The sequence below is a fragment of the Haplochromis burtoni genome, unplaced genomic scaffold (assembly GCF_018398535.1).
Source record: "Haplochromis burtoni strain Fernald_Lab_line unplaced genomic scaffold, NCSU_Asbu1 Contig_52, whole genome shotgun sequence".
NCBI lineage: Eukaryota > Metazoa > Chordata > Actinopteri > Cichliformes > Cichlidae > Haplochromis > Haplochromis burtoni.
The window spans coordinates 1,463,628-1,475,232 of NW_024582413.1; the positions used below are offsets into that span (position 1 = coordinate 1,463,628).

General features: G+C 40.4%; 1 protein-coding gene across 1 annotated transcript; it reads left to right on the plus strand.

Annotated features, from left to right (window-relative positions):
* Positions 1 to 677: 677 nt before the first annotated feature.
* gfap (glial fibrillary acidic protein) lies at positions 678 to 7,194 on the plus strand. The gene is made up of 9 exons (XM_005921825.3): positions 678 to 1,252; positions 2,974 to 3,034; positions 3,133 to 3,228; positions 3,328 to 3,489; positions 3,662 to 3,787; positions 4,409 to 4,629; positions 4,717 to 4,760; positions 4,975 to 5,057; positions 5,509 to 7,194. Exons 1-9 carry the CDS (start codon positions 732 to 734, stop codon positions 5,548 to 5,550), a joined length of 1,356 nt encoding a protein of 451 aa, XP_005921887.1. The 5' UTR covers positions 678 to 731; the 3' UTR covers positions 5,551 to 7,194.
* Positions 7,195 to 11,605: the final 4,411 nt, after the last annotated feature.

Below are 11,605 nucleotides of genomic sequence, written 5' to 3' on the forward strand. Positions count from 1 at the left end.
CCTATTTAGGATGAGTTCATGAATAATGTTATGCCCTTTGTTATATAACTACTGCCCTAAACTGTGATTGAAAGAGCAGTGACAACAGCTCTTAGATTCTCTCCACACAACTGACCCTGTGAAATCATTTGACCCCAGTCTCAAATGATTTCACAGGCTTTTGTTGTGCACACTTCCAATACACTCAGCAATGTTTTTAATATACTAATCTTTCTTTGTATCTGTACCTGCTCCACCTGCCAATCTAAAGTTATTTTCTGATTAGAGAGCGAAGATCTCTCCCCAGCACCCTTTTGTTTGATCAAACTGTGTTTCTGTTTTTGTGAGAGCGCATGTGTGGTCAGCTTGAATTGGTGGCCAGACCCTGTCACACAAATTCCTTTTCATTCAGCTCAAACAGAAAGAAAGAGAGGAAGACAAAAAAGGGTGAAAGTAAGAGTGAGAGAGAGAGAGTGAGTTAGAGGCTGGGGAGAAGGGAGGAGAAAGGGGGAGAGGGAGAAAGCCAGGAGACATTTGTAGTTGAGTGGACGAGCACAGACAATCCCTGGCACACAGCTTTTTGAGTGTCATGTAAACCACCCCTTCGCTCTCCCTTTTTGTCCCATTCACTGCCTGCCACCCTCCCTTCTCTCTGCCCCACCCTGTGGTCTCTCTGCTTTGGTCTTGGGGGGGTTGGTTGCCTGGCTGTATAAAAGCCCTGTTTGTGCCCAGAACGAGCTCCATTCCCCAACATGGAGAGTCAGAGAGTCCAGTCCTCGTACAGAAAGCGTTTTGGGCCCCAGAGCTCGAGCAGCTCTGGAGTCAGAATTGGTGGCCTTTCTTCTAGCCGCCTCTCCTGGCATGGCACCCCTCGCAATGTCACCCACTCCAGTCCTGTGTCGCGGATCTCCCTGGGCTCAAGCAGCACAGCCCTGCTGCTGGGGAGCCCCGTTGACCGGCTGGACTTCTCAGCTGACTCTCTGTTGAAGGCCCAGTACAAGGAAACACGAACTAACGAGAAGATGGAGATGATGGGCCTGAATGATCGCTTTGCCAGTTACATAGAGAAGGTGCGCCTGCTGGAGCAGCAGAATAAGGTGCTGGTGGCAGAGCTGAACCAGCTGAAGGGGAAGGAGCCAAGCCGACTGGGAGACATCTACCAGGAGGAGCTCAGGGAGCTACGACGACAAGTGGATGGTCTCACCAACAACAAGGCTCGACTGGAGGTCGAGAGGGATAACCTGGCTGCAGATCTGGCTGTACTTAAGCAGAAGTAAGAGGGAGCCGGGCAGGACTTCTGTGGGTGGAGGATCATGTAGATGTGATGTATGATCACACAGTAGTACCACCTATTTGTATCTCTTGTAGAGATTGCATATGTATGTATAAGAATAATGAAAGAAATGCAAACTCCTTTTGCTTTCTTTTTACTTGAATGCACACTCTAATAATCAAAGACTTGATTTTTGTGATATCATTGGCATTTTGTGTTATGTTTAGGGTTACAAGCTAAAATTTAAATGAATAACCATTTTTTTAAAAGATGGAGGAGTAGGAATAAACCCCCTATGTGCTTCCTTCACTCAAATATTATAGATTTTTTAGAGTTATGTACTGAATTTCAATTTCATATTTCATATTTCAGTTAGTGTGCAGATGTTTTGGAGCCATGTTTATGTTAAACCTTTCCATGTTCTTGATTAAAGCATAGTAGAACCTGAAACACACTCTGAAAAATATATTTGGACTGTGAAAAAAACCCCCACAAAGTGTGTTTTCTAGACAAATGCTTTTGGTTTGCTGGTCTTTGATTGGAAAACACATTCAGCTGGAGTAGATTTTATGTATTTTGGCACAAAATAAGACAAACTCTTTCCAGTGGAAAGGTTTTTTTTCTTAGTTTTCTTTTATAATTGCCAGTTCATTTATATGCAGATTTCAGACCCGCTGGAATGCAGCCCACTGTGCTCTGCCCCAGCTTTACTCCTGGATCCCTCTTTACAAACTTGATCCTCGCTGAACCCCTTGTCCCCATTGAGTGAGTGCGAAGGAATGAGGGAAACACAATAGTAGCCCAACACAAAGGGAACGGCCAGCCGGGCAGATGTTTACTAGTTGCAGAGACAGACAGACTAGTCCCCTGTTACTCCAAAATACTAATTCACTGCCATTGCATATGAACCTTTTTTTTTTTTAATTTAGATGCATATGTGGCATGAATCTATAATTTAATCTTGTGAATGACTGACTTGAAGCCTCTAAAGGTTCGAAAGGTCTCTCTCACACTATATCCTCCGATTACCACGCAGCTGCTGGTCCTCTAAAAGAATGCAGCATGAATAGTGATGATTCTGGTCAGAGGTCACTTTTGTAATTCATGCTGCTCTTCTTGAAGCCCTCTATTCAGCAATCGCTCCATGAAGCCATACAGATGCTTAGAGTTCCATGTCACTGTGTGCATGGCAGATGGATTGTAGGGTGGTGCCTATCTGTGCACGAGGCTGTGCGTAGATGCGTCCTTTTTATGTCTGTGTGTGTCTGCTCCATCCCGTGGGAAAGGCCTCTGGCTGCTAGATTCGAGTGAATGTGTAATGATGCGTAAGCTGCCTTTTCAGCTGAGCCCCGCACATCCCCAGCAGCATGGGGAGCAGCGGTAAAGCTGATATCACAAATCTAATAGATGTGCTTAAATATATGTTTTTAGTCCTTGCAGATGATACTCTGTTAGACATAAATGAGAAACCGTAAAAAAAAATGTTTAAATCCTTCCATGCTTGTTTCCTTCTTGCTGAGATGTGAAGGAGTTGGCAAAAAGGCATACTCATGCACAACAAGTTAACTCAAAATAAATGGCGTGTTTATGATTTTTTTGTCTATAAAAGTATTTTGCAGAACAAAAACTGGAAAGACTGGATGTTCTATTAACTTACAAAAAACAAATTTGAGTAATTTTTGTTTTTTAATTTTGTGATTTTTCTCCTTTGTGTGACTTAGACTGCAAGATGAAATCGGGCTCCGACAGGATGCAGAAAATAATCTAAATGGCTTCAGACAGGTAATTCTGTTCCCTGAAATCATCAACTAAATAATTTAGACGTTCGGTATGACTGACTATCCAACTTCATCTCTCTGTGTGCTTCATTTCTTGCATAGGATGTGGATGAGGCATCTTTAAATCGTGTCCAGCTGGAGAGGAAGATTGATGCACTGCAGGACGAGATAAACTTCTTGAAGAAAATTCATGAGGAGGTAAGAATACTACTGAAGAAATAGAAGTCAGGGAGGAGAAATATTAAGGCACCAATAATTGCCACTAACCACAATCAAATTTGGACTTCCTCCTTGCAGGAACTACGTGAGTTACAGGAACAGATCATGGCCCAGCAGGTCCATGTTGATCTTGATGTGTCTAAACCAGACCTGACTGCTGCTCTCAGAGACATTAGGGTCCAATATGAAAACATGGCAAGTTCGAATATGCAGGAGACTGAGGAATGGTATCGATCCAAGGTGAGAAGAATTAGCTGTCTGACATAAAACACATATTGTATATGTGTGACAATTCTTTTTGTATTTCCTGTGAAAATTTAAAATAAATGCACAAAGATAAAGATAATGTTTCACAGCTAATAAGCTAACGCACACACCACATACGAACGAGCTGTTTCACCTTTGTACACAGTTTGCTGACCTGACAGATGCAGCCAATAGAAATGCAGAAGCCCTCCGCCAGGCCAAGCAGGAAGCCAATGAATATCGTCGTCAGATCCAAGTGGTCACCTGTGACCTGGAGGCTCTTCGTGGCACAGTAAGTACACCAGATCCCGCAGATTACACAGACATTTTGAGTTCACAAATTACACTGCAGTCAGATGGACTTTTGGCAAACACACACTTTTTGTTGTCTATAAAATAGCCTGTTAAAACTATAATGAAACAACAAGTGTGGAGCTGAAGCACTGACTTCCCAATTTTAATTTGAGATAATGTTTTCTTTCCCTTTTCCACCTACTTCTGGATCATCGGGAGGCAACTCAGAAACTTGTGAATAGTCTGGTCTTGAATTGAGATTGAAGAACAATCAGTTTTCTCTTCTTTGTCTTCTACCTGAACTCAAAGTAGCCTAATAAATCTTTTGTTTTGTTAATCCTGCATCTGTACAGTACTACCAATGTTAGTGGTATGAAAAAAGCAGTTCATATAGACCAGAAACAGCAGTGGTAGATGCTGTAGAAGTAGTAAATGCAAAAGTTGTATTAGCAGGATTAGCAACAGTAGAGACAGATCGTAGTAATGGTGTAAAATTTTGCATCAACAAGTTATCTAGGAAGAACATTAAACAAAATCTTACTTATCTACATTAAATCCTGGTGTACAGAATTTGCTCTTTCACTCCATTTATTATGTGGTCTTCTCTCTTCTATTTAAGAATGAGTCACTGGAACGCCAGCTCCGGGAAATGGAGGAGCGCTGTGCCATGGAAACAGCGGGATACCAGGATACAGTGAGCCGACTGGAGGAGGAAATCCAGGCACTGAAAGAGGAGATGGCAAGGCACCTGCAGGAGTACCAGGATCTCCTCAATGTCAAACTGGCTCTGGATATTGAGATTGCCACATACAGGAAGCTCCTGGAGGGAGAGGAGAGCAGGTGAGTTAGAGTTTGTTTCGTCAGATTTAACTATAAATCATAGTATGTGATACTGATTTTTATTTATTTTTGTCTCTTTTCTTCCAGGATCACGATTCCAGTTCAAAGCTTTTCCAACATGCAGTTTAGAGGTCAGTTTAAATTTTGAACCTCGGTATTTTCTTCCCTTGACTGATTAAATTGTTTTTGCTGTAGAATACCAGCAGTTAAACTGGACGGTATTTATTGGTTAAAAAGAGATTAATCCTGTACCTGTACTCTAAACCAAATGTGAACAGAGGATAGTGTTTCAGCAGGTATGGTCAGAGCTAATATCCTTTCACTCTCCCTGTGTTTTTCCCTTAGAAACTAACTTGGACACTAAAACTCCTGAGGCCCATGTGAAGAGAAGCATCCTGGTTCGAACTGTGGAGACCAGGGATGGGGAGGTATGTGGATGAACACAAAGAGCAACACTGGCTCGTACAGATATAGCATACCTCACTCTCCTCACCACCAATTTATTTATTTAACTTTAATTTATCTTTTTAATCTGCACACATTTCTCATTTTCCATGGCATGTCAGTGGTCTGCAGCATATGTTCTAGGAGTCATAAGGACAGAACTTGGCAAACTAACTATATTCTGCTACTGTAATCAACCAGCCACTTAGTAAGCCGAGTGAATTAGTGCTTGTGTAAGTCTTTCACACTGCTTCAGGACGATCTGCACATTGCACCTCTAACCCATTCCCTCTGGAGGGCAATGTTGAACTCTTCTGCAGATTTTCACAGATTCACTGTGGCTCAGTACACCTGATGCCTTGTGCAACTGATACTAAAAACCCATGAGAGATTTGTTCTTTTTGTTATTTTTAACTGCATCTTTCCCTTTTTCAGATCATTAAGGAATCAACCACTGAACACAAAGATCTTCCTTAAAGTTTCAAGACCAGCTCATCCATATTTTCCTTAGTTACTACCTGGGGATTCTGAATGTGCATTATTGGATATTACTACCATTTTTATTTGTTTGTCTCCAGACACAAAAGCTACCCCATCAAATTCACTGCATCCCTCTCTTTTCCCTCCTCCATCACCTGCTTCTTTTTATTGCAACCACAATATAACCACCGATTGTACTTAGTCTCCCTTGTTAGAATTTCTCCTGAAAGATATCTCGGTGTGGCTTTGTGTACAGCTCCACCATAAACCTGAAGTGTTTGCAGCCCAGTCACCTTACACCATCTTTAGATTTTTCCAATAAAAATTAAGTAAGCTGTTTTAATTTTAACTTGAGCTGACAGGACAGATTTTTAGCATTGATTCTGATTAAATGACACAGAAGAGGCACAGAATCATAGTGATTATGTTTAGCATGTAGCATGGTGGAGATTGATGTGCAAGTGAAATAAAGGAGGGAGTTGCAGATGCAGACACTTTAAATGGATTTAGGCAAGTAATGGCAGATCTGTGTGTGTACTGCAGTTTCTGTCAGAGCATGTGAGTCTGAATTGTTGTTTTTTTCTTTTAACCCTTCGTTTGGTTTTATTTTGATTTTTCACTCCCTTTGTTCTAGTCTCTACTTGTTCATTACTTATTGAATGTAAAGTATAGCACACATGCATAGGTAGATACATTATATGCATTGCATTGCAATGACTGCCCAAACAAAGCTATCTCTGCTGCTCTGCGGACTTAAATCTGCACAACCAGATGGAAGTACAAATAAATGTGCAGATACAGGTCGTGAGGGAGTAACTATGGCGACTTCTAGAGCGTTCATTCGCTCTATAAAAAGTGTAAGAGCTTGTCAGCAGCACCATTTGTGTGGGGCCTCTAAAATGCCCTCCATCACTATCCTTTCACTCCTCTGTCTCTTCTTTAGCATCCTCTGCCTCTTGAACACAACCTGATAAGGGCAGAGTTTTTTGACACCAGGATGCGTCATGACATGCCCACTTATCCTGTAGCGATAACAGGAAAAGACAGGCAAGTTTACAGGTGTGGGTACTGACACGGCTTTTGCCCTGCAGCCTCCACCAAGTGTCAGCCAGCTCCTGTATTTTAGGCTGATAGCAGAGGAAGATACAGAGACCATGCGGTTGTTATAATAACCTCTCATATAAACTGTGCTGCAGTTCCGACTTTTCCTTTTCTTTCTTTTTGAATGGGAGGAATTTAGATTTTTTTTTAAACTGCTGGAAGCATAGATGGACATCACAGTTCAAACGCTGTAATCCAAGCCCCAACTTTTGTTGAAACCCCCACAGAGTGTTGACAGGACCTGCCACTAATGAGAGTGGTGCTACGCCAAAGCCGGCTGTGTCTGTACTTGTCGCCAAGGACACCATGTGTTCATGCCTAGCACCCTTTACACTGGAACTTTCACCCCCATCCCTCAGCCACTTCTCCCTTTTCCTCTAATAACACTTAGCAACTTATTTTGTTTTACTGAATGTCAAATAGAAGTTTTTGCTCCTTTGCTCTTTAGAAACCTCTGCAGGTGTGAATATAACATTAGTTTTGACCAGTGCTATGAGCTGTGATGTCATGTTAACAAAAATAAAACAATTTGTTTGCTGATCCCTCTTGTTTTTTTATAAAAAGTCTGTCCTAACAGTGTTTTCATGTGTTCATAGTCATGTTTCTTTGCCTCTCATACAAGCCTGACACATTCATACAGTATATCAGCTCTCATCACTTTCAGCTGTGTTATATATCCTGACAAGAGGGCTGACAGCAGCGGACAGATATTATTCATTGTAACTGATTGTTTCTGCCCTTCAAGCAGGCTGTACCGCTGAGCAGATGGGTTCACTTCAAGTTATGTCATGGCCCTGTGTGAGTTTCACTGTATGTATGGGCCTAGATATCATTTGTGGCAAAAGATAGTATGGCTTGAGATGCAGATAAACATTTCTACTGGACTGATAAACACATGATCTCAAAAAGTGAGTTTCCTACATTGTCAGAGGTGTCCTTATACGTCATTTGGGCTACAATTTGAGTTTGAGTTTTTAAAGGATAGATATTTGGATTTTTTTTAAATTATTTTTTGGCTTTTGACTTTTATTTGCAGACAGGAAAGAGAGCAGGGGAAAACACATAGCAAAGGGCCACAGACTCGACACTAGGCCACTCCATTTCAGGCACCTACACAACCATGTCTGTCTCAAACTACTCGTCAGGTGTTAAAATATAAACTTTTTTTGCTCCTGAAATTATTCCTCTTATTGATACTGGCCACTAGTCACTAATTTAATTTAAAGTTTTAATGAAAGCTTAAAGACTTTTTTTAGGGATTATTTTTTGCGCATATTCACTGTCTTTGATTTTTGAAGACTTTGGTCAATTTTAAAGATACAAAACTATATAAACTTCAGATCTGTTAACCAACAGTTACTGAAACGGGTCAAGCTTGTGCTGCACTCCAGTGGGTGTTTTTAGTTATAGAGTTCAAACTATACTTTGAACCTAAAGGATTTTCTTTGCCTTAAATAAGGATTAACAAAAGCAGCTAAAAGGCTGAAAAGACCAAGTAATAAAAGACTTTAAATGTGATTCATTTGTTTTCCCTACTCTTGTTTGTCTTATGGTTTTGTCTGCCAAATTTATTAAGAAGTAAACTGTCTCGAAATGGTGAAAAAAACATGTCTAAGTATGATCTGTTAAAGCAAACATTTGAGTAAATGAAGTAAATGCAGTGTTTTTCAATACCTAACATGGTAAATTCAAAAAAGCTGACTGGTTTCACAGACATGAACATGGTTTTCCTCCTAAATTTAGAAAAACGTCACACCCTGCCTCACTGGCATTAGTGGTGAGTTCTTTTTATTTTCTTACCAGGTGAGTGGAACATGTGTATTAACTCTATAATGCCCTTTGTATCATATTTGATACGTGAATTTCTGAGACCTCTATCTCATCAACAAGATCAATACTTGCCATAATTTTAAAATGAATTTTCTGGCTATTTTTTTATGGGTTGGGTCTTACAGGGCTAAAGTATGATCCAGTAACCGTCCATAAGCACAGCATGTCTGTTTTGTCCAGCTTTTATCAGAAGAATGGAGGTTCTCAGGTCTTAACTGAAGGCAACCCTGAGCTGAAGGAATTCCAAGCAGATAAAACTCTCAGGCAGTTGGCCCCGTTTCCCATCTAGTGCTTTTCCACAAGGTTGGGAAGGTTCAAAGGGTTACAGAGACGTGCATTTTTCAGGCTTATCTTTTTACGGTGGATGTGAGGTAGCAACAGCTGTCCTGCATGCATATGTTATGTACAGAAGTCACAAACGCACACAGTGCCAACACCTTTTTTGAACTATGTAAATCCGAATATCAAGAGAAAAAATAAACTTCTGAAATTGATTATTTTCACCAGTGAATTCTAAGTTTCTCTAATAAATTCTGCAGAGATACTCAACTGAAAGAAGCCGACTAAATCTTGCAGGTGAATTACAGAGAGGATTTATCTACACCATTTAGACAAACAATTTGGATTCGCTTCTTCTAGCATCTCAGTTGTTAGGATTTGCTGCAAAATATGGTTCGAGTCACACGGACGACAGCAAAGACTCTCACAGCAGCTGTTTAGAGTATTTTGGCAGTTGCTTTTTTTTTTTTTGCCCAACAACAGGTGATTCGAAATGATAGAATTACGGCCACGGGAGATACTGTCATGAAATTTTTAAAGTGTGTATCTGAGATCAAAATGAAGGTTGAGTTCAAAGGCTTGTCTGATCCCACCCACAAACACTAAGTAAAGGGCATCTTTACTAGAGGAGGCAGATGGTGCCTTACTTTACACTCCTGTCCCACATGTCTGTTAATTTGTAACTTAACCCACTTTTGTATCATTGGCATACCAGCTGGTATTATCTAGATGTTTAAAGCTCAAACAACAAATCAAATTATTATGAAAACACATTTAAAAAATAATACTTGGATGTTCCAGAAGATATTCAGGAAAGTTAGAAATTACACAAGCACCTAGATGCAAAACTAAACAAAAATATTTCACCTAATTTTACATATTCCTAATTAGGTTTTTTGTTTTGTTTTTTTAAGAAAAAAATAAGACAATCAAATCACACTGGAGTGGTGATAATACATGTTCATTATCTTCTCATAGAGGAAATAATCAGGGTGATGGCGAATCAGGGCAAATTCACATGTATAGCCTAGAGTTCCAGTCAAAGCTCTTTGTCTTTCGTTGCCCTCTTTAGTGCACATTCCTGTGTGAGAGCCCTTTGGTGGCTCTCACACCACAGGGTCATGGGGAGGCATGTGTGCTCCTTGGTTAATTTTAGCCCTCATTTCATCAAGGCCGTTGAGACAAAACACAGAGCCACTACCTCAACCCGTCTAGTGAAAGGTGAACCGTCTGATCTCCTAACACCTTTTTCTGTCTAGGTTTCAGTGAACACATGTCTTTGGACAAAGTGGAAGGATGACTTCTTAAACACATTTGTCTGCTGGCAGCTCAAAGGGTCATGAGTGGCTTCCTGGTGGGTTTCTGTCACATTGTTTGAGTTTTTGCATGGTGAAGATTAGAATAACATATTTACATAGACTCTGAAGGTTCAAAAACCATTTAGAGATATTGTAAGTGACCGTATTTTTACTAGTGGTGGACAAAACACAGAAAAATTTGCAATAAAAAGAGGAAGGCCCAATAGATATAACTCAGCTCTGTTCAGCCTGCTTTGTCTGTGAAACTCTTTTCTGTTTTTTTCCAAACAAAATGTGCACAGTGTGTGAGTTTGAAAAAGGCAGCTGCAGCCTGCAGGTGACCTTTAACTAGGTACACAATAGAAAGTCTGGCCAGGATGTCTGCTCCGTCTCAGAAGACACTGCCAGTGCCAGGTAATCGTGTCCTTGCTGCTCCAATTTGAAGTTAAGGATAGGATTGAGGCCTTTGAGTTATAAGACTAAAGCCCAGGCAAGAACTCGCAGTATGAAAGCTAAACCCCATCTAGCTTTTGATTTAGTCAAACTTGAGTTTTTCATTTTTACAACTCAGATCGAGTCACGCTGTTTGAGTCTGCATCCTCACGTCTGGCTGTGGCACAATAAAATCCAGACTGAAAGTTTCCAGTCTCACAGTCTCAGGCTTGTTAAACACAAAGTAATCTATCTTCTCAGTTTACGACCATGTTTTGAATCCCTTTTTCTTTTTTTAGTTTTGACAGTTCAATTGTTTCTGCAGTAGCACTTGCGCGTCTAACCGGTGCAGTGTATAATTCATTTCTCCCACAGAAGTCCTGAATTACTTTCACCTACAAACTTAAAATGTGCTTTCTGAACAATTTAAAAAGGGATAAAAACCTCTCACAGAGGCACATGTAAACACAAACAAATGAGTGCACTTTTGAGATTACCATCACTAGTTTAATATAATACTTCAGAGGTGCAATGGCAGCCACAGAGTAAGAGGATGTTGCTATTTTCAGCACAGTCTTCAGATGTAGGGTGAAGCAGAATAGACTGCTGTGGGTCTGCACTCTATCATTGTCAAATCACTGTCGAGCTATCCACAATGCCATAAATAGATAATGTCAGTATATACATTTCAAAATAAAACATTACTTCAATGAAAAACAAAGTACAAACAGCTATTAGATAAAAGATATGTAGCGCCTAAGGAATAAGGTGCCAGAAATGTAGAAGAAATCATTTGGATAAGTCTGGACAGCCAACCTAGGATATCCAGGATTACTAATAAACAAATTCTTCATAGTTTTTCATCACAAATATCTTCTAACCTGACTGACAGTACAAGCCATCAGTGATGCTAATGAGTAATGTTATGGGATCGCTTCCCTGAATTAAAATTCCATACGGTATGTCTTCTAAGATATATCTAATATATATGTAGAGAGACTTAAATACTTATATATACATAACTGATGCTTCCGCTGTCTTCTGTCTTCACGCTGCTGATGGGCGACAGGGGGTGGTGCAAGGGGAGTGGATTGGGATCGGGCTAATGGGAG